General features: G+C 44.3%; 2 protein-coding genes across 4 annotated transcripts in view; both read left to right on the top strand.

Annotated features, from left to right (window-relative positions):
- BTK (Bruton tyrosine kinase) overlaps window positions 1–16,610 on the top strand; it is a 34,614-nt gene extending 18,004 nt beyond the window's left edge. For all 3 annotated transcript variants that reach the window (XM_083595973.1, XM_083595972.1, XM_083595971.1), the window contains 12 exons: window positions 1,271–1,452; window positions 3,315–3,377; window positions 4,347–4,401; window positions 7,638–7,720; window positions 8,600–8,727; window positions 10,249–10,323; window positions 10,648–10,819; window positions 12,154–12,370; window positions 12,997–13,061; window positions 14,235–14,353; window positions 14,820–14,977; window positions 16,114–16,610. In XM_083595973.1, coding sequence (XP_083452099.1) covers window positions 1,271–1,452; window positions 3,315–3,377; window positions 4,347–4,401; window positions 7,638–7,720; window positions 8,600–8,727; window positions 10,249–10,323; window positions 10,648–10,819; window positions 12,154–12,370; window positions 12,997–13,061; window positions 14,235–14,353; window positions 14,820–14,977; window positions 16,114–16,185 — 1,389 coding nt within the window. In that variant the 3' untranslated portion in view covers window positions 16,186–16,610. The remainder of the gene's footprint in view (window positions 1–1,270; window positions 1,453–3,314; window positions 3,378–4,346; window positions 4,402–7,637; window positions 7,721–8,599; window positions 8,728–10,248; window positions 10,324–10,647; window positions 10,820–12,153; window positions 12,371–12,996; window positions 13,062–14,234; window positions 14,354–14,819; window positions 14,978–16,113) is intronic.
- A 1,256-nt stretch (window positions 16,611–17,866) lies between these two features.
- TIMM8A (translocase of inner mitochondrial membrane 8A) lies at window positions 17,867–21,733 on the top strand. The gene is made up of 2 exons (XM_083596199.1): window positions 17,867–18,126; window positions 20,774–21,733. Exons 1-2 carry the CDS (start codon window positions 17,995–17,997, stop codon window positions 20,933–20,935), a joined length of 294 nt encoding a protein of 97 aa, XP_083452325.1. The 5' UTR covers window positions 17,867–17,994; the 3' UTR covers window positions 20,936–21,733.
- Window positions 21,734–23,135: the final 1,402 nt, after the last annotated feature.

Below are 23,135 nucleotides of genomic sequence, written 5' to 3'. Positions count from 1 at the left end.
GATGGGCAGGAGGGTGGGATTCATTTCTGCCTTGGTTGCACATGCCTGTTCTTATACCCAAACCAGCAGGATTTTGCTGTTCCTTCACCCACTCATCAGCTGACCAGTATGGCAAGGTGGGGGGAGTTAAATCCTACTGAGAACAGACATACGCAGCCAAAGCAAAGGACCAGGTAGCAGGGCCTTCTTGGTAGTGGCACCCACCCTGTGGAATGCCCTCCCATCTGATTTCAAGGATATAAGTAATTATACAACCTTTAGAAGACATCTGAAAGCAGCCCAGGACAGGGAAGTTTCTAATGTTTAATGTTTTATTGTGTTTTTGTAGTATTATTTTTTTTGTTATTAATGTTTTTGTATGTGTCGGAAGTCACCCAGAGTGGCTGGGACAACCTAACCAGATGGGTGGGGTACAATTGTTGTTGTTGTTGTTGTTGTTGTTGTTGTTGTTGTTAAAGCAAGCAGCTCTTTTTTTGCAGGCAAGAGGGTCTCCTCCTGCTTGCAGCCATGCTTACACATTGCAGGCGTTTCTTCTTCCTCCCCACCACCTGATAGGGAGCGGAAAAACAAGGCTTTGCCAATCCTCCACTTGGTTGTTGTGCCCACCTGTCAGAGCTGGCCCGCCAGAAAGGTTCTCCACCACTGTATTAGGGGTAGGCAGCATAGTGCTGTTGAACTCCCAACTCCTGTCAACCACAGGCAGAATGGCCAATAGCCAAGGGTAATGGGAGTTGTAGTCCAGCAACATCTCTCTGTGTGTGTTTCACAAGTTCCTTCCACCTGTTTTTTTTAAAAAGTTTATTTATTTTCATTTGTAACAATTAAACATTTCAACAAAGAAATTAAACAATTCTTACATATCAGTCTTCGACTTCCCAGACTTCCCTCCTCCTTTTTCTGCGGTTCCATGAATTTATTTTCTTTCTTTCCCCCTGCATATCCCAATTAACTCTATTCTTTTTTCTCATCTAATTCATATATGTTTTAGAAACTGCAAGTTTTTACAACAATCCTGCTAATGTCTTGTTTGCAACATATCTGTAAATATTCAATAAACCATTTCCATTCCTTACTAAAAAAAAGTTTATTGTCTTGATTTCTTATTCTTCTGGTAAGTTTTGCCGTTTCTCCATAGTCCATTCGTTTCCGTAACCATTCTTCTCTCGTCGGGACTTCTTTCCATCAAGTTCCCTCTACTTGTGATAGGTGCTGAAAGAGGTATCCTGAAAGTCTCATTCTTTTCTTATTTCCTCTCTGAACACTGGCAAAGATGATCAAGAAGCAGTTGCCCCCTGAACCGGTGCCTGGTGGCCAGTCTAGGACAAGGAAAGTCGTGGCTCTCTATGACTATCTCCCAATGACTGAACAGGACCTGGAACTGCAAAAGGGCAAAGAGTACATTGTCCTGGAGGAGAGCAATGAGTCCTGGTGGAGAGCACAAGACCAGAATGGGTAAGAGACCCAACACAGACAGTAGGGGGGAGAACAGTGCAAGGCCACTGCCAGGAGCCCACCTTCCACTTGCACACCCCCTGTCCCACAGGGGGAGATGAGGGGAAAAGTAGATTTAATTATCATTTAAAGGTGAGCCTAACTAATTCACATTTTCCGGGGTGGGGTGGGAATATATGAGAATGGAGTCGGCTGTCCTTCGAAATGTGCACTTCTCATGATTTTGCTGTGCAGATTTGCAGCCAAGTAATATGTGCAAGAATGCACCTACTGGGATAAAGTATGCATAAACATGCATTTACTAGTGAAGACAACATACAAGGATGCATTATTCTGGGAGAAATTGCTTTGCAAAAAATGTACCTCTTAGGGAAAATTCAATACAAAGCATGTGTATGTTAGGAGAAAATGTATGGTGCTTGTCATGGACTGGTTGGGTGCAGAGGAATGCTCTGGGAGGAGCCAGCTGAGGAACCCCCCAGGGAAGAAGGCTCAGAGCCCGGAGAGTGGTGGTAGGACAACCATGAGTGGTCAGAGGGAGAAACCTGAGAGGAGGTGGTGTCGGAAGTTGAAGAGGTAACAGGCCTTATTGAGCAGGGAGAGTCTGTGGCAGAGAGAAGTCCAGAAGCTGGAGCAGGAGCAGGAGGATGGGAAGAGGGAGATCAAGAAGCAGAGATTAATCAGGCTGGTGAAGAGTCACAGGTGTTTCTCTCTCCTGATGTGATAAGCTCCCCTCTCTCCTGGTCTCCCAGAACTAGGCAAGGCGTGAAGAGAGGAGAGGAGAGGTTGGCTGCCATAGGTACAGTCTCTGGTTGTTTGGGGAAAGCCCTGGAGAGGAGGGGACAGGGGGCTGTGAGGAGTTGGGGACTTTTAGTCTTGGCAACTGATTTTCATGGAAGACCACCAGGAATGAGCTGCTCTTCTCATTAGGCCTGGCACTCAACAACAACAACAACAACAACAATTTATTATTTCTACCCTGCCCATCTGGCTGGGTTTCCCCAGCCACTCTGGGTGGCTTTCAACAGAACATTAAAAACAGAATAAAACTTGAAACGTTAAAAACTTCCCTAAACAGGGCTGCCTTTTAAATGCCATCTAAGGATGCGGGTTGCGCTGTGGGTAAAATCTCAGCGCCTAGGGCTTGCCGATCGCATGGTCGGCGGTTCGAATCCCTGCGGCGGGGTGAGCTCCCGTCTTCGGTCCCAGCTCCTGCCCACCTAGCAGTTTGAAAGCACCCCTAAGTGCAAGTAGATAAATAGGTACCACTTTATACCTGGAAGGTAAACAGTGTTTCCGTGTGCTGCGCTGGTGCTGGCTCGCCAGAGCAGCTTCATCACGCTGGCCACGTGACCTGGAAGTGTCTCCGGACAGCGCTGGCCCCCGGCCTCTTAAGTGAGATGGGCGCACAACCCTAGAATCGGACACGACTGGCCCGTACGGGCAGGGGTACCTTTACCTTTAGTCTTCTAAAAATCGGATAGTTGTTTATTTCCTTGACATCTGGTGGGAGGGCGTCTCACAGGGTGGGCGCCACTACTGAGAAGACCCTCTGCCTGGTTCCTTGTAACCTCACTTCTTGCAGAGAGGGAACTGCCAGAAGGCCCTCGGAGCTGGACCTCAGTGTATGGGCTGAACGATGGGAGTGGAGACGCTCCTTCAGGTATACTGGGCCGAGTCTTTGGAGATCGTGTTTTTGCTAAAAAAGAGCTGGACTTTCAGCTGAGCCAAAGCATTTGAGCCTGGGACCTTCTGCATGCAAAGTCAGCGCCCTTCCATTGAGCTACAGCCCTTTCCTCTTGGGTTCCTGTCAGTTGCATAGGGAGTGGCTCATGGTGTTGTTGTTTTCTTTTGCCCTACAGGAAAGAAGGCTACATTCCCAGCAACTATGTCACAGAAACAAAAGATTGTCTGGAGATGTATGAGTGAGTTTCCTTGGAACTGTGGGCCTGAGGGCAGAAGTTAAATATTATGAGAAAAACATAAGAATATTTGTCCCTTTGCATTTGTAATAAGATACATTCTGGAGTCTGGAATGGGGGTAGTGATGAGGGGGAAAATGTGTTTGGCGAACCTACCAAATCTGCAAATCGAGAACCAAGCAACAGCTCTCCTTCAAAATTCACACTTCTCTAAATTTTATTATGCCATTCTTCTACCAAAGAATGCATACTAAAATTGCATATAATCATGAAAAGCTCATGTAGACATAGTGGATAATACACAAATATTGGGGGGTGGGAACAACTTGCAAAATGTTTATCCTAGGCAGAATTGCATATAATAGGAGATAAGCTCCCAAACATACACAGGAATTTTTTGCATAGTGTTTTTTTTTTAATAAAAAAAATCACAAATAAATGCAGAAATGGGGCAAAACAAATTTCTGATTAGAAAGAATAGAGCAGGAGAAACCAGAATTGACAATGTTGTCTATTCCTCTGTAGTGTTTCATATTTTTAGTAGAGAACCGGTGGCTGGGAAGAGGAGGGCCCTGTCATTTCTGCCTTCTTTTTTGCAAATGCCTCCCATGACAACCCATTTTTCATCCCACCCCCACACCCCTGCTAAGTGGCCGGGGAAAGCAGAAATATGGCAAAGGGGGAACTGGCGTCAAGGGAGAATTGATTTCATGGGGGAGAATCAATGGGTGCAGGAGTGGTTAAGCATCCGTCTCATTTTCCTGACAGCTCATCCCTTACAAAATACTTCCATTGCCCCCAGATTTGCAACCTTGGAGAACACACATTTGCCAAGGTACTTAGTAATCTGCCCAGATTGGGTGGGAAATGTTTGAGCTTTATGTTAACATTTCACCCCAAATGTAGAGGTTCACCACCTCCCAGCCCTCTTCTTTGCATTTTCTCCCTGGCAAATATTATGTCATGTTTCAGGTGGTATTTGAAAAACATAACTAGAAGGCAAGCAGAGGAACTGCTGAAGCAAGAGGTGAGTGTATAAGTACTTCCTTTCTTCTTTCCTTCCTCTTTCACTGTGAGAGTTAAATTATAAAGTCAGCAGATAATATTAAAAATGCCCAAACGTCAAAGCAGGTTGTCTCAAGATATGGCAAAGAGAAATTTCCAAATTCCTGTGGGAAGGGAAGAAACCTAGGATTAAACACCTGATCTTAATAGACATAAAAGAGAGAGGAGGCTTTTCCCTACCCGACTTAAAACTTTACTAGGAGGCAGCCTGTTTCACCTGGCTAAAAGATTGGTACACGTTGCAGGATCCAGACCTCCTGGACCTGGAAGGTTTTGACAACCGTTGGGGATGGCACGCCTACCTGATATATGGAAAAGCGAAAATTCATAAAAATTTTACCAATCATATAATAAGAAAATCACTCTTTGCTGTATGGGAAAGATATAAAGACCTGATGGAGCCTAAAGTCCCGTGGTGGACTTCTCCAATAGAAGCCGTAGCAGTAAAATGGAAAAATACTCAGGAAAGCTGGCCAACATATAAAACACTTCTAAAAAATGAAGATAACCAAATAAAATTTAAAAACTTTGAGGAAATAAGAGAACACATCTCAGACTGGTTCCAATACCATCAGTTATTTGAAAAATTTAAATCTGACAAACAAAAGGGGTTCTCAACAGAAATTTCCCGATTCGAATCTGATCTTATAAATTCTAAAAGAAAAACTATTTCCAAAACGTATCGACTCCTCCTTGACTGGACAGTCAAGGAGGAGGAGGTAACAGTGGCAATGGTGAGGTGGTCCCAGGATTTTGGCCATTCAATAACCATGGCCCAATGGGAAAATTTATGGAAGATCAATTGGAAATTCACAAATTGTTACACGATTAGAGAGAACTTTCAAAAAATGCAACATCGATGGTATCTAACACCATGGAAACTTTCAAAAATGTATAAAAATGTGTCAAGTAATTGTTGGAGATGCGGTGAATCAGGAACATTCTACCATATGTGGTGGATATGTAGGAAAATACAGGTATTCTGGGAGAGTATCCATGCAGAACTGCAAAAAATGCTAAAGATCTCTTTCAACAAAAAACCAGAGGCCTACCTCCTGGGAATAACAGATTTGGATATTCCACAAAAGAGGAAGGGTATTTTTTTGTATGCGACGGCGGCAGCAAGAGTTTTGATCGCAGCAAAATGGAAGAGTAATGAAATCCCCTCTATACAAGATTGGATCTAAAAGCTGACAGAATATGCCGAATTAGATGGTTTATCAGAAAAAATAAAGAACAAATCAAAACAGGAATTTGTTTCAAAATGGGAGGTTTTCAAAGATTATCTGAAAAATAAATATACTAGTTTAAATTCTGTTGCAGCATTTGAGGAACTTCAGTAATAATTGCAAGGTAGATATAAGAAATTAGATTTATTGAGAATAAGTTAAATTATGTTAAAAGTGTGTATTGGCAAAAAGTAATATGAATTTGAAATATGGAATAGACGGGAGGTTGGGTCTTTAGTGTCAAGACCAATAGATGTTTTATTGTTTGCTAAGAAAATTATGTGCCTATGGTTATTTTTGTAATTTGTGTGTAATTTGGTATTTGTGCTGTTTCTTTTCTTGTTGTATAAATAAAAAAAATAAAAATGCCCAAACGTATATCTGCCTATATACATAAAAATATAAGGCAGTCATCATGCTGCAGTTCCGATGGGCATGCCAACTTGCAGTGCAACAACAGAATGTCTGGCTGGTAGGTGAGCAAACAGTGTGGATGGCAGGCAGCCCAGGGAGCTATTTTACTGAGTGAGGGAAGCACTTCAGAGAGTGACGTCCTCTTCTCCATTAAACACGGCTGTTGAGAGGTGTAACAGAGCAGGCAAGGCACTTCAGAGAGTGGTTTGGCAATCAGCTCTCTGCAGTGCCTCTGTTAAACAGTTCACCTGGGTTGCCTGCCATCCAGGCTACTTGTTGCTCACCTGCTTGCCATTCTGTTGTCATGATGGTGAGTGTATGCAAAGCATGAGAAAGGGGGGGAAACTACTACTAATACCCACTTCCTCCCAAAAAATAAAAGAAGAAGAAAACCCGGGGGGGGGGGATTGTTACGCCTTTTATATTAATCAGTAATGGGACCAGGGGGTTGGACCTTTCCATTCTAATTTTCCATCAGTGTTATCTTTCATGTGGGCATCTGGGGGTGGGGGGAAATGAGCAACAGGGACCTTTCAAAAATATGTGGTTCCACACTCAGGGGCTTTTGAACACACTTCAGTGTCTTTCTGCCAAAACATGTTAAGCCCTCACTTTTGTTTAGGTTAAAGGTAAAGGTAAGGGGACCCCTGACCATTAGGTCCAGTCATGACCGACTCTGGGGTTGCAGTGCTCATCTCGCTTTATTGGCCGAGGGAGCCAGCGTACAGCTTCCGGGTCATGTGGCCAGCATGACAAAGCCGCTTCTGGCGAACCAGAGCAGCGCACGGAAATGCCGTTTAGCTTCCCGCCGGAGTGGTACCTATTTATCTACTTGCACTTTGACGTGCTTTCAAACTGCTAGGTTGGCAGGAGCAGGGACCGAGCAACGGGAGCTCATATTCGAACTGCCGACCTTCTGATCGGCAAGTCCTAGGCTCTGTGGTTTACCCCGTAGCACCACCCACATAGCTGCTTTTCTACCACCCTAATCAAAATGGCAAGGTGTCTGTGAGTCTTTATCAAAAGCAGCAAAAACTGTACACAAAAGTTTAAGCAGATTCTGCAGGAGAGACTTCTCTGCTGCCTTTATAAAACATGCCCTAGCATATGGAAATGATGCATATGTAGATCTAGCAAGATGCAGATTAACGCCCTCTTCCATTAACTATGGCTTCAGTGATGGGGGAGGCCCTTTACAGAGTATTTTGTCAAATTGCTATTGAAGTGCTTCTACTGACCCTCTTTTAAAAGGGGTTGGGGCAAGCAGTGGGGGGCGGGAATTTGCAAAGGGGAATTTTGGCCAAGCTGTGAGGGGATAGATGAGGAGGTGGGAGAGTTGTAAAGGAAGGGAGGGCAAAGACTGAGGATGCATTAGTAGGGTCAAAACACTAGACATCACTTCTACAAGGTCGAGGACATGCAGGTCCCTGAACCCGCTGCAGTTCACACTAGGCACATGGTGCTTCTTGCAGCTTACTTCAAAGATCGCTCCTCATTCTCCACCCCCTACCCTGCACATGAAATACTAATGATGTCATCTGCTTCCAAATTTCAGGGCAAAGATGGTGGCTTCATTGTCCGAGACTCCATCAGCAATACAGGAAAATATACAGTCTCTGTGTTTGGCAAGTCATCTGGGTAAGTGTGGCCTGCTGTTGTGGGAACAAGATGACCACGCATTACACTAGTCCTCAGTAAAAAATTCAACAGTAGGACAGATATGAGGATTAGCCCCAGATGGAGGATAGCATCTGTTCTAGCCTGCTCCTGCTGCAACCCGCTAGTTGCTTGCAGCCCTCCTCTTCCCTCTGCCTGGCCCTGATACCCCCCTGTACCTTCACAACAATAGATGAAGAGGAAAGAGAGATACAATGAATGGAAGATGGGTGAATGGGGTGCATGCTTGTGTCTATGAGTACCTGCTGGAGGTATGTGTGTAATTATATGGGGGATGTGGGTTTTGTGTGCATGAGGAAGATGGAATGGATGGATGGATGGATGATGAAAGGGAGAAAAAGAGAGAAAGGGGTGTCCCTACGCATTTTGGGCTTTGACCCTGCCTAGCACTTCACTCCTGGGGGAATGTGCCCTTTGACTCAATGGATGCTGGTTCATTAGCACACTTGGGAATACTGCCCCACCCACCTCAGTCTCATATTCTGCAACTTTCCTCAGAAAATAGGGACATTCTCTTCGAGTCTGTACCTGACCTGCTCTCATCTGCCTACCTTATTACTTACAACCAGTCAAAGTGTGGCTTTGCTTGTCATTGGCTCTGGCTCCACATATAGCTGCCACCGCTTTGGCTTCAGAAAAGGCTGCTCAGCCCTGTGGTGCCTTGCTTATCCCTTCCATCCTTCTCATGTTATTGCTCTTAACTTGTTGTGCAGCAGTGGTTGAAATCCATCAATGGCATTCCCTGGAATTATCGGTTTTCCTTTAGTCACACCTTAGGAGTCATGAACTCCAGAATTCATCATTACCCTACTGGTCACCAATCCACAATTGATTTCACAGGGACCCCCAGGGGATGATCCGCCATTATGTTGTGTGCTCCACACCCCAGAACCAGTATTTCCTGGCAGAGAAGCACCTCTTCAACACCATCCCAGAGCTGATCAACTACCACCAACATAATGCAGCAGGTGAGGAATGAAATGGCTGAGGCACAAAGATACTTGCCGACTCTTACGATGGAGATGGTGGTGGGGGAAGGGGAGGGATAAATGCCAACAGCTTGATAAAGGCAAAGAAGGTCAACAACGTATTTTAATTTATTACCCATCCTTTGCCCTAAGATCCCAGGGCAGGTCAAAACAATTTAAAATGCAGTTTAAAACTGTTTAAAAACTTATAATTAAAAAATGCAAACACAAAAAATAGTGTGGCTCTTGAAAATAAATGTTCACAGAGTATAAAGAGGTGGAAAGAGCTCCTACCCCTCAGAGGTTCCTTCCAACATTTGACTGAAATCTGCTCCACTGCAATTTGCACCTGTTGTGTCTTCTCCTGTCCTCTCAAGCAACAAGTTTCTTCCATCATCAGTTGTTTGAAGGCAGTTATCATGCTTCCCCCTCATCTTCTATTCTCCAAATGAAACATGCCCAATTCTTTCAACCGTTCCTTTGGGCTTGGTTTCCAGATATCGCCTCATCCAAGTCACTGACCTCTGGAAACGCTCCGTTCTGTCAATGCCTGCATACACACCATACATTTAAAGCACATGACTTCTCTCAAAGAATCCTGAGAACTGCAGTTTTAGAATAGAATAGACTTTATTTGCGTAGCCGACAGGCCATTGCATCAAAGGACAAACACCGACAAAAATACATTATGAATATAGTTACCATAAAATCTTATGACCTATTAAAACCCTAGGTAGAAGCTGGATTATCATTCATCCATGACCCTCTGTCCCATGGGCGGCGGCCTTTTCTCTGATAGATTGTTCCAGGTCAGTTAAGTGAATAGACCAGCCAAATTGAAAGATTATAAATATAAATATAACCTCGGAGGGATGGTCAGGACAGGGAGAAAGATAATAATAACCAGATGCAGATAAATTAATAATCTCAGTACTTAAAACTTGGCAGAGGTAAGCATATTCAAAGCACATTCATAGGACATGCTTTCCCTCAGATACCTCTCGACAAGGTAGTTTACCCCTCACAGATATATAATTCCCAGCAACCTTTAGCAAATCACAGCGCCTAGAACTCTTTGGTGGGAGGGTTGTGCTTTAAAGGTAAAGTATGTGCATAACTTGTAGCTGCACAAGGACTAAACTATAGTTCTCATGATTCTTTGAGGGAAGCAATGTGTTTTAAATGCATGGGGGTGTGCACAGCCAGTGTCCTTAAAATGTGGTACCCAGATCTTGACACCATATTCCTGATGTGGCCTGATTCACACAGGATAGAACCAAGCTATTACTCCTCGTGTATTGCACACTGTGCTTCTGTTTACACAGCCTAAGATTGCATTAGCATAACTTACACAAGCTGCACAAATTGGGCTTGTCGTCTTGATGCTGAATTCGGATATCTTTAGCATAGAATATATACAGCTCTGTTTATAATATACATGGTAATACAATTTATATTGCTTTGCATCTATATTATTATGAATGCACTACTTCAAAATATAATTGTTTTGATGCACCCTAGGGCTTATTTCCAGACTAAAGTACCCTGTGTCATCACAACAGAGAACTGCTCCTTCCACGGCAGGACTTGGATATGGTAATATTTAAATGCTCTTCATTTGGGATTTATCTGTGTGTTGCACCTTCACCTTTACTGTCTTTCTATTGCTCCCCTGCAGTGAAAGTGGACTTGGGATAGGTGAACCAAGCAGCTGTTCTTGCTGCTTTCCCCTCTGTATCAGTGGTGGGAAATGTGTTTCCCTCTGGATGTTGTTTGACTACATTTCCCAGCATCCCTGACCTTTAGCCATGCTGACTAGGACTGATGGGAGCTGGAGTCCACAAATTGCCCAGCCCAGTTCTAAGAATCCTTCTTCCCACAATGATTCACACCTCACACTGTGCTTTATGTTGATTCTAGGGGCATGGGAGATTGATCCAAAGGACCTCACATTCCTCAAGGAGCTGGGGACAGGGCAATTTGGGGTGGTGAAGCATGGGAAATGGAGAGGCCAGCATGATGTGGCAGTGAAGATGATCAAAGAAGGCTCCATGTCAGAGGATGCATTCATCGAAGAAGCCAAAGTCATGATGTGAGTAGCAAAGAACTTTATATTGGTCTCTTTGTCTGTCTCTCTTTTTCTGGATAGATTCTTATTTCTTCTGGGATAAGGGTGGGGTACATTGAGAACACTGGACTACAAGTCCCTGGGGTGGTGGAAGTTAGAGCCCAGTAACATCTGCAAGCCCACAGTTTCCCCATCCCTGCTTAATTGATGATACCAAAAATTAAGAGCACGTCCATTTATTGAGCAGTCTTTCTGGTTTGCTACCACAAAGATAGCGCAGAGGTTTGGTAAATTGAGCATCAAGTCTGGTTTGTTTGTGGGGTAGTTATAAGTCAATAATCATTCATCCTGATTTCTCCGTGCAGTGGTTTTGCATCTTCCCTGTCATTCCACACTTTGGGGTACATTTCACCGTCACTTTCTTAAACAGCAAAATGTCTTTCTTTTAGTAAGGAGGATTTGTTGCTTCAGGATGAAAGAGGACTTTTATGCATTTTTAACTTTGCAAGCTGAAACACCCTTGTACTGTATGTGCTTGAAGCCCTCCCACAGAATACTGACAGTCTGAAGGTACCCTAAATCTGCTGCATGAAAAGCATGTGCTGAGAGACTGAAAGGGAACCAAAGGAGCATTTAGCCCACCCCCTCCTGTCAAATCTCCCATTTATTAGTTCCTCCACAGGCACAGCTATTACAGCCAGAGTCATCACCCCAAATGACTCAAATCAAAACACACAAAGATATCCAGTCTTTTTGAAAACCACAAGGATACAGAACCTGTGCTCCTCTAGATGTTACTGGACTTCAGCTCCCATCAGCCCAAGCCAGCATGGCCAGTGGCCAAGGATAATGGGAACTATAGTCTGCCAACATCTGGAGGGCAACAGGTTCCCCATCCTGGAAATAGCAGAACATGGTTGTTGGTTTTTTTAGCATTTACTTGTGCTCTTGTGGAGAATAATAATAATAATGGAAAATGGGAAGGTCCATAGCCCAGTGACAGAATATTTGCTTTCATGGCAGAATACCCCCATGGCAACTCCCAAGTAGAGCTAACAGAGACACCTGTCTCAAATTATCTAGAGCCACTGCCAGTCTTCGTAGAGAATTCTGAGGTATAAATGGACCAATAATGATTTTTCTTCCCCTAGAGTACTGTGGAGAATCTCAAGAGGCAGCTCTCCATTCTGCTGCCAAGTTACTGGGAATCACAAGTGGGAAGAGTGCTGTTGTACTCAAATCCTGCTTTTAGGGCTTCCCAGAGACATCCTGTTGGTCAGGGTGCTGGACTATAGATGAGCCTTTGGCCCAATCCAGCAAGCCTCTTCTTATGTTCTTATGATGTTTTCTCACTCCAGGAACCTCTCACACGAGAAGCTAGTGCAGCTCTTTGGAGTTTGCACGAAGGAGAGGCCAATACTGATTGTCACCGAGTACCTCTCCAAAGGTTGCCTCTTGACTTACCTGCGGGACACTCGGCGGTCCCTCCAGGGCACGGAGCTTCTAGAGATGTGCAAGGATGTCTGCGAGGCCATGGGGTATCTGGAATCCAAGCAGTTCCTGCACAGAGACCTGGTAGGTGATTGCTTTTCGACTGCTCCATATACCCCTGCCATCTGAAGTAAATTGGGGTGTGTATGTGTGCCTAATAGGGAGAGGACCTCCTTGTTAGTAGCACCCTGGCTATGGAATAACTTCCCCAGAGAAGAGCACCTGCTTGTTGATTGAGCTCTTTCCCTCACATTTTGAACAAAATGTATTATTATTTTTAGAAAAATCTGGCCTCTCAGTGCTGTGAACCAAGTCTTATTTTATCATCTCTGCTGCTGATTGGAAAAGTGGAACATAGGAAACTTCATTTTACTCACTCAGACCACTGGCCTATGCAGCTCTATGTTGTCTACACTGATTGGCAGCCGCTCTCCAGTGTTTCAGGTGGGGGACACGCCCTGCCCTACCTGGAGGTGCTGGGGACTGATCCTGAGACCTTCCGCATACAAAGCAGATGCTCTACCACTGAGCACTGGCCCTGGGTTTTGTGCTTTTTCTCTGCTAGAAAGGAGGTCTTCCTGCTGCATTTTGTTTTCTTATTGCATTTGTAATAACTGTATTTTGTAAGTTACTGTTGTGTTTTATTCCTGCTCTGGTAGCCACCCAGCTAAAGTATGTTGAGACCATATTCTCTTTTATCTCTGCCACAGGCTGCTCGCAACTGTTTGATCAGTGAACAAGGTGTTGTCAAAGTCTCGGATTTTGGCCTCTCCAGGTCAGTTTGTGTGCATATGCGTGTGTAGGAAGCTGAGGTTGCTTAGCTTTTTCTCTGTTTAACTTTGTATATGCCTTTTTTCTTATTCCCTTTCTCATTATGACTGTCATTCTATTGTTCCTCCTCAGCCTCTTTGTTTGCACCCTTCACTGCAGCTACCATTTCAAACTACCTCTTTTTATTTTAGGTTTAACAACTGATTAAACAACTCTTAGTCGGTTATTATTATTTAAAGACATAAAGTGCTCAACGTTTCCTAAGCATGGCACATACATTAAAATAGAAAACAGCCCTGCCCAGAGGCCCACAATCTGACATGATACAAAGGAAAAATAAATGAGGAGGGAAGAGGAAAGCTAGCACTGGAGCTGCTGCTCCTTCTCTGGACAGTGGTGGGAGGGAGGGCAGGCTGGTCTCTCGCCAGCCATGATATTCTTACTGAGAAGCAGGAGGTGCTCACCTAGCTCATAAGAGCCTTAGTTGTTTGTTTAAGTGCACAAACTTGCAAATGATAAGATACAACAGTTTTAATGGTTTTGACAAAAAGCACAGATAATGTCTTTTCAAGAAAGCATTTGGCGTGGCTTGCAGTGCAATCCTATTAACTCAGAAGCTGCATTTGAGTTTAGTAGAGCTTACTCCTAGGCAAGTGTATAGCAGGGAAGGGCAATCCTTTTCAACCCAAAGGTCACATTTCCTACTGGCCAGCCTTCTTGGAGTCTCCTAGCCACAGAAGTCAGTTTCTTTTTTTCCAAAGTGGATGTGTTGTACCAGAGTGACAGAGCACTTCTGTTATGCAAACTTAAATTTCCTCTATGTGAGTGAATGTCTCCAACAACATACTGATAATCCGAAGGCAACCTTTTCTGCTTAAGAGAGTCTTGGGGGGGAAGGCACTTTAAAAGGATAGGATAATGATCAACTGATGGGAACACATATAATTTCCATGCAAACAAATCAGGATGAATGCACGTTCTTGTATAACCTTCCTGCAAACAAGCAAGAATGGATGTGCATTGCTCAGTAAAGAGCAAACATTGTTTAATCTCCACAGAAGCTTTGTGCACACAAATTGGAATGAATGTTCATCTTGAGGCGCTTTTAGGCTTTCAGGAAGCATAAGATCCTGTAAGGCAACATATAAACGAGCACAACCAAAATCTGTCTACACAGGTACGTCTTGGATGATGACTACATTAGCTCCATGGGATCCAAATTTCCAGTCCGGTGGTCCCCTCCAGAGGTTCTTTTGTACAGCAAGTTCAGCAGCAAATCGGACATTTGGGCTTTTGGTGAGCTGAAATTGTGTGCCACTGATGTAGAACCTGGAATAGCCAGAGGATGAACTTTCTATGGCAGTAGATTTAAGGACAGGCAAATGAACGGAACCCTACCTGAAATAGGGAAGGCATTAAGAACACTGTGCTGCTGATGTGACTTGTAGGCCCCAGAATAGATGTGAGGGCTAGGCCTTTAAGAACTCACAGTAAATCCTAGGGATAGGGAACAGTGTTCATAGGGCTTTGGGGTATATTTAATATACATACATTGCCATATCTGACTATAAATACAAAACAAGGAGACACTGGAGCTTAAACAGTAGAGACTTAAGAGGTGCTAAAGGACTGTAATCAATCCTCCATTTTTTTGCCATGGCCCATTAGGAGGCAGCTTCCATGTAGAACACAGAGGTCACCCCAAGATAAGGGATTGAGCCAATGATTCCAAGTTCCATTATGGTGCTTTCCTGACTGACAGGTGTCCTGATGTGGGAGATTTACACCTTGGGGAAGATGCCCTACGAGAGGTTTAGCAACAGCGAGACCACTGAGCATGTGACCAAAGGGCTGCGTCTCTATCGCCCCCAGCTGGCCTCTGAGAGAGTCTATGCCATCATGTACAGCTGTTGGCATGAGGTAAGGCTTCCTGTAAACTGCCCCAGTTGCTTGCTTATTTATTAGCAATACTTGCATGTCACCCAGTAATGAAGTTCTCTCTTTTTACCATAAATCAGGAACTGTAAATGGTAAAATGCAATAACTCCAGTTATCGCCAGACCCTGGGACCGCTGGAGGATTGGTGGCTCCTCTTGGCAATCCGCGTGGTGCGCGCTGGGTCACAAGTCCCTCCTCGTCCCCAGGATCCGGGCAACTGAGCCTCCTGCCTGGCTTGCCAAACTGTTATAAGAAAAACTGCTCCCTTTCCCTTATGAGGTATTCTGGAGCCCACATAGAGTCCTTAAGTGGGTTCCCTATTGGTAGGAGAAAATAACAGAGGCCAACCAGAGTATATTGAGAAGCAAAGCAGCTAGTAAACCTGATCTTTATTAAAGGAACTGCTGCAGCAGGTTCCCCACTCACCACATGCAGGAGGGAGGAGAACCCTGAACAATGGTGCGCAAGCCCAAGACATCATACATACATTGCAGAAGGAGGCGGTCTACAGCAGAAATCCTACCCGCCCGAATACCTGATAATGGTCACTTATTGCATTACCTGGGCAGTCTGGCCTTTCTTTTGTGATGGTTAATACTTTAGTTCCTGAATCCAGGTCACGGGCTCACCCTATTCATACACAAATACATCCTTAAGACAGGATTTGCAAGCAAAAAGACAATGGGAAGGCTTTCTCCCTTTCCCTTCCTTACTGCAGAGGAGTATTTGAGGTCATTGGGAGAGTCAAAATGGCTTCAGGATTGCTCTCCCATACTATTTCAGACACATGGTTCATATATTTAGATATGTGTGCATTTATGAATATTTATTCTTTATTAAAGTTTTTATAACACAGGGGTTTTGTTGCTTGAAACAGAGCAGGATTCATTGTTTTTGCTGTTGTTAGATGAGCATCCTTATACATTTTGGTTTTATTGTATTTTTGTTCTATTTGTTTTTAAATAACTGACAAGCTTTTGGTATTTTATATGAATTGCTTGGATACATTTTTATAGAAAGCAATGGATAAATGTAATAAATAACAGTAGATTAATATCTCTTAAGTAAACAACCTTATTGGTATAAGCTTTCCCCTCTTTTCTGTTCTTTTGCTCCAGAAAGCAGATGAGCGTCCCACCTTCCAAGTCCTTCTAAACCTCATTTTGGATTTAGCAAATGAAGACCCCTGAACTGCCATCATCCAATCGCTCTTTTACTACTGCTTATTTTTGTATGTTCGCTCCAGAATTTCTAGATGGACAATGAATGGCTGGATCTACATCATGACAAAAGTAACTGGATCTATCAGACAATACCAGATTCTTTTCGTCTGCCTCACGTGTAATAACTGGCTTGTATCTGAATTCACTGAAGTGCTAAAGAAGATCTAACTTATGACAGCAAGTGCTGGCTTGGTACTATTTTCCTCTTCAGCAGAGTAAATCCCCTTTAATGCAGTATCATGGCTCCCTACCTGTAACTTGAAATGGCATTATGGGATTCAAATAATTTTTCAAGGATGGTGTAATTGTTTGGAAACTTGTTTTGCTATGATGAAATAACAATTACAAGAAATAATATGAAAATGAAATATATAAAAGGGAAATATACCCGACTGTTTATCATATTTCCTAGATACTTCTACCACCACATCTTGCAACCCTTTCCAGTCACCCAGCCCTCTGCCATGTGCTTTCAATGGCCCAAGACGCAAATTTATTTATTTAGGTTAACATTTTGTTAAAAAGTTTGAATTTACAGTTACACTCATGCACTCACACATTCCCCATCCCATAAATTAGATTTGGTATGCTGATAAATATTCCACCGTGGCCCTTCTGCTGCAAAAGGAAGGGGGAAATCTCAACAAGGGGATGTGAATAAACTGAGGCTCCATTCCAGGATAATAAAGGAACTGGGTTTCTAGAAACAAAATAAAAAAATTCCTTCCAGTAGCACCTTAGAAACCAACTAAGTTTGTTATTGGTATGTGCTTTTGTGTGCATGCACATTTCTTCAGACACTTCAGTAGCTTAAAACATCAATGTAATGTAGCTCACTTCTCCCCCGCATTGCACGGAGCAGAGATGAGGTTGAGAGAGAGAAGCTAACATCTCCCACATTGCAGGATGCCAGGTGTGTGTTGAGGGTCAGAGCCAGAATTAATGGGTGCCCTGAGGACCGTTATCTCTGCATTGCAGTGCAGTGAAGGGGGGGCAGAGGGTGTTTTGTGACATCTCTGCTGCAAACAGCTGCAGATAAGACATCTTGGGTTTTGAATTCACTCCATTCGCAGAGATCTCCAATAATGCATTTTAGGACATACATACATACATACATACATACATACATAAATAAATAAAAGTCCAGTAGCACCTTAATAGACCAACAAAGTTTGTTCTGCGTATAAGCTTTCGTGTGCATGCACACTTCATCATGCACACGAAAGCTTACACCCAGAACAAACTTTGTTGGTCTCTAAGGTGCTACTGGACAATTTTTTAATTTTTAAAATTTATTTCGACCGCGTCAAACCAACACGGCTACCTACCTGAATTTAGGACATTAGTGAGGGGAGGTGCGTGGCCCTCCAGATGTTCTAATTAAATTATTAATGCTAATTGTAATAACCCTATACGCATTTTCCTGGGAGCTGCATCATGTCTCTTCCTTCTGAGTAGGCGCGCGTGAAGCCGAGCTGCAGAACCCACCGGGTTCTTCTTGCCCGATGGCAACTCTACACGCCCCCCCCATGCCGTAGCTCTATGGCCTCTCGCGCGCGCACAGCTCCGCCCACCGCCGGAAAGAGGAAGCGCACTCGCGGATGAAGCCTTACTCGCGCGGTGCACTCTGGAAGCGGAAGCTTACTGCGCGCGCGCGGAGGGGACGGCCGGGGGCGGGGGCTAGCTGCACGTGAAGGTCGCCTGCCAGATCGCTGTCCTCTCTCCCTTCCTCGCTTCCTCCGATCGGTCGCTGTCGGCTCACAGGTCGGGCCCGGCATGGACCCTTCGTCCGCCGCTGGAGACTTGGGGGCGGCCGTCAACGACCCGCAGCTACAGCACTTCATTGAGGTGGAGACGCAGAAGCAGCGCTTCCAGCAGCTCGTGCACCAGATGACGGAGCTCTGCTGGGTAGGGAGGAGCTGATAGCCCGGGGCGCAGGAGGAGGCCTCCTTCGCGCTGCTCGCGGTTGACCTTTGGAACTCTCTGCCGCAAGATGCGTTGGACCAGGTTTAGAGGATCGGGCCATAGCTGTCAACGTTTCCCCCTTTTTTAAGGGAAATTCTGAATAGGATTCCTCGCAAGAAAAGGGAAAAGTTGACAGCTATGCATCGGGAAGAGGCGGTGGAGGTGGGGGATCGGATGGAAATCATGATGGAGGAAGAAGAGGGCCGAGGGCTACGGGACCAAAGCCCACCCCCCGCTCTTTCATGCTACGTGCAATTAACTTGCGGCACGTGCTGCCGCAAGATGGGGAGCAGATCCGCACGGTACATTTAAAACATATTACTTCCAACCCCCCCCCAAGAATCATGGGAAATATAGTTTCCCCTTCAGAGGCACAGTTCTCGGACCCTTTACATTACAGAGCCCAATATTCTTTGGGGGAAGCCATGTTCTTTAAATGTGCATTGAATGTGGATTTGCCTGTGGTGGTGAGACCAGAAATGTGCTTTAGAAGGTGGTCTAGCAAAATCGAGGAGGAGGACTTGTACCTCTGGGGTGATGTTTGGCTGTGATGTGGTTGCTCAATTTAAATTAATTTTCCCCCTACTGCAAGGTGATCCTCAGGGCCCCTGCCAACTCTATGATTCTGTCTCTGTCTATGTGGCAATGGACAGACACTTAAAAGTAGGTCATGCAAAGGACTGGTGTCCCTATAGGGGTTAATTCTTTTTTTGTAGTACATATTGATTTGTGAAACTTACTGCTACAAGCTGCAGTGATGGTCCTTGTCTTGGGTGGCTTAAAGGGGAGATCAGACAAAGTCACAGTGAGCAAGGAGGACTGAAGGCTCTGGGAGCGAAGTCTTTCAGCCTACGCATTTTTAACTGCTTTGGGGGTGTTTCTCCCACCCCCCCAGAAGCAGTGCATAAATTTTATGAAATAATATAGAAAGTGTGGATACTGATGGCCCCTGGTTTGTTGTTGTTTAGTCGTTTAGTCGTGTCTGACTCTTCGTGACCCCATGGACCAGAGCACGCCAGGCACTTCTGTCTTCCACTGCCTCCCGCAGTTTGGTCAGAATCATGCTGGTAGTTTCGAGAACACTGTCCAGCCATCTCGTCCTCTGTCGTCCCCTTCTCCTTGTGCCCTCCATCTTTCCCAACATCAGGGTCATTTCCAGGGAGTCTTCTCTTCTCATGAGGTGGCCAAAGTATTGGAGCCTCAGCTTCAGGATCTGTCCTTCCAGTGAGCACTCAGGGCTGATTTCCTTCAAAATGGATAGGTTTGATCTTCTTGCAGTCCATGGGACTTTCAAGAGTCTCCTCCAGCACCATAATTCAAAAGCATCAATTCTTCGGCGATCAGCCTTCTTTATGGTCCAGCTCTCACTTCCATACATCACTACTGGGAAAACCATAGCTTTAACTATATGGACCTTTGTTGGCGAGGTGATGTCTCTTCTTTTTAAGATGCTGGAGCAGGAACCAGCAAGCCACTCCAGTATCCCTGCCAAGAAAACTCCATGGACAAAGACAACAGGCCCCTGGTTTACGTGGCTTTAAAAGTCAATTGGATGAAGTCCTGGAGGAGGAGGAGAGGTCTATTGATTGGCTAAATAAAAGTTCTAGATTCTGAGGCTTTTGAATTCCCTGTGTTGCTGGAAACAACCAGTGGCTGTGCGTGTGGTTACGGGGAATTCAGTTCCTGGAAAGAAGCCACTGTGAGAAACTCGATGGTGGACTTGATGGACTATGGATCTGATCCAGCCATGGCTCTCTTTATGTTTGTAGTGGCGGCCTTTGGTGAGTGGGTGCAAATTCACTGCTGCTTACACTCACCATCATAGCAGGGCTCCAACTTCTTTAATAGCTGTAATGTAGTAAGTGTAGTAAGTGGTGTTGGCATGGAGATATACTGGTGAGGATGTATACACCTATTGAAATTGCTGGTACTGCTGCTGATAATGCATGCAAGCAAAGAATGACAGATGGTGAGTGATGACTGGAATAATAGTCCAACAACATTGGGCATGGGGAGGGCATAGATTCCTCAGTCCTGTTTTACCTAGGCATGCAAAGAGATTGAACGTGAACCCTTCTTCATGAAAGAGTGTGCTGTACCACTAAGATATAGCTCCCAGGTGGAGACAGGCCATGAATCAGGAAACTGCAGGGGATATTGCAGTTTATTTTTTTATGTTAGCCTTCTCATCATTGAAACAGCTGTGGTGGCGGCACAGTGGAAGGCAATGAGGATGGAGAGGCTACCTGGGTGTTTGTGTTCTGAGCCAGCTGTTCTGTTTAGAGTTACAGGACAGGAAATCCAGGCATGTCCCTCTTGTACATTGCAAAAAGGGTGTGGGTGTGTTTTGGGACTGGTTCTGTGGTTTAAAATCCTGAACTGCTGGTGTCTCTTGAATGCCTCTAAGCCCTATATACTAGGAAGAGAAGGGGTATAACTTGTGTGTGCAAAAGGCACTAACTTCAATTCCTGGCATCTCCAGGTAGGGCTGGGAATGTTCCTCGTCAGAAATCACTGTCAGTAGTCAGAGTCAGTATAAGGCAGCTTCCTGTGTTCCTAAACAATGCTTACTCTTCCATATCTTTAATAGGAGAAATGCATGGACAAGCCTGGCCCCAAGTTGGACAGCCGCGCGGAGACCTGCTTTGTGAACTGTGTGGAGCGCTTCATTGACACCAGTCAGTTCATTCTCAACCGACTGGAGCAGACACAGAAATCCAAGTCGCCCTTCTCCGAAAACCTCTCTGACTGATTTGGGTGCTGCAATGCCTCAGTTTCCTTCCTTAATGAGAAACCAACCTACTGAATTGAGAGAAGAGGAGGAGGTGGAGAACAAGGAGAACAAGCAGAAGAAAGGATCAAAGTTGTGAAGGACGTTGGCCTCCACATTCAGGACAGACTTCTGGGTTTCCTGGCCAATGTGAGCAGTTCTGGTTTTAAATTCCCATCTTGTGAACATTTAGCAGTCAGACAAGTGAAGCCTTGCTGATTCGCATGGGCTTGTGCTGCCCAGGTTTTTTTTTAATTTTGCTGTTGGATAACAAGAGCTTCACAGCAGAACTGTAGCATCAAACAACTTGCTTTCCCAGTGGTGTGGCCAGGGAAGCACACCTATCAATATTCAATAATTTCTTCTGTTTTGAAATGAAGGGAACTGGGAGGTTTCAGACATGAATGTTGATCCTGGGAAAAGCAAAGGTGCCTTTTTAAAATGGTACTGTGTTTTAGGACGACTCTTTTAAGTGATATAAATTGCTCACCTGCAGCTTGAACATGTGGCTGAGTTGACCCTTTTGTAAACCGCAACTAGTGTTGCGGTTGAACAGAGGGAGGCTGACTTTGCTTGCTGTCATGTGCCATTTAAGGTGCATATTCAAGCCCTCCTTTACATAGCTAGGAAGAAGTAACCCCAGAGAACATGGGAACTGAATACCACTCATCTGGTCATGTAAATGTTTCACTTACCAAGTACAAAAGTCAATTTTAACTTTCTCCATTAATTCCTTTCCTGCTGATCAGTGGAATAAACATCAATTACATTCATTTTAAACTGCCTGTTGAGTCGGTGGTGATTCCTTCTGCTTTGATTGCTAGGGATTTAGAAATAGGAATAGAAATAGGAATAAGGGGAGCTCTGGAAAATTTTCTCTTTGCCATTTTTGTCGTTGGGATTTAAGCAGTTTTAAAGACTAAGGAAGCTGCTCCTGATCTGGCTGCAGTGGGTTTGGTGGAGGGAAACTGTTTTTCTCCATTGTTGTGCTAGACTGTGTGACTGACCTTGACATTCTTTAGCTATAAGTTCAGAAAGAGAAAAGCTCAGACGTGGCTCTAAAGCAGCAACACAATTTGAGGAGTCGGTAATGTCAGCGTTAAATGATTAGATCGTAACACAGCATCTGTTAATAAGCTGGAAAAAAGGATTGAACATTTAAGTACCGACTTGAAAGATGTGAAAGATAAGATACCCACACATACGCAGGTTAAGTACTTAATTGGTTCCGGAAGTCAGTTCTTAACCTGAAGCGGACTTTCCCATTGAAAGTAATGGAAAGTGGATTGATCCGTTCCAGACGATGAAAAATACCCCTAAAACAGCAATTTAACACGCATTTTACTGTCTAACGAGACCATTGATCCATAAAATGAAGGCAATAATCAATGTACTGTACTATAAAATAAATAAGACAGTATTTTAGACGAAAAAAAATTAACATTTCCCCCCCCTTACGTGCACTGATGATAAATCAGTTTGGATGGGGGGCTTTTATCCATTTCTGAAGTCACACAATCAACCAGTAGCTGAACTGGGTTCTACACAGTCACAAAAACAAGTCACAAAAGTGAAGTCACAAATCAGTCCCATAAAATGAAGAACAAGTCACAGTCAAAAAACCGAAAAAGCCACACAAACCAAAACGCGAAAAGGAAACAGACGATGAAAAGTGACCCCTAAAACAGCAATTTTACATGAATTTTACTATCTAATGAGGCCATTGATCCATAAAATGAAGTACAAAATGAAAATGTGATTTTTTTTTTCTTACCTGCACTGATGATAGTCATTGTTTGGATGGCTTTACTTGCCACAAGTGACCAATTCAGTAGTTGCATAGATGCTGGCTAAGCCATTAATCAATTAATGCATAGGAGAGTATTGACCACACTGACTGGCAGCAGGGTTTCCAACAGGGGTGTCTCCCAGCCTTACCCGGAGATGCTGGGGATTGAGCTTGAGGCCTTCTGCGGGCAGCACAGAGGCTGTTTCAATGAGCTACAGTCCTTTATGTTGCATATGTACGCTGGCAAGAGGAGGGACAGCCTACTTAGTTTCTATGTTAAGCACAGAGAGAGTACTCCATGCCTCCTCACTCAGCTTAATGACTAGAATGTACCTTGAATTCCTTGTTGCTTAAGGTTACTGGGCTGCAGCTTAAATATGAGGCTGCTGTAAA

This window comes from Podarcis filfolensis, assembly GCF_964270895.1.
Source record: "Podarcis filfolensis genome assembly, chromosome: Z".
Lineage (NCBI taxonomy): Eukaryota > Metazoa > Chordata > Lepidosauria > Squamata > Lacertidae > Podarcis > Podarcis filfolensis.
This window is presented reverse-complemented; position numbering and strand designations above follow the sequence as displayed.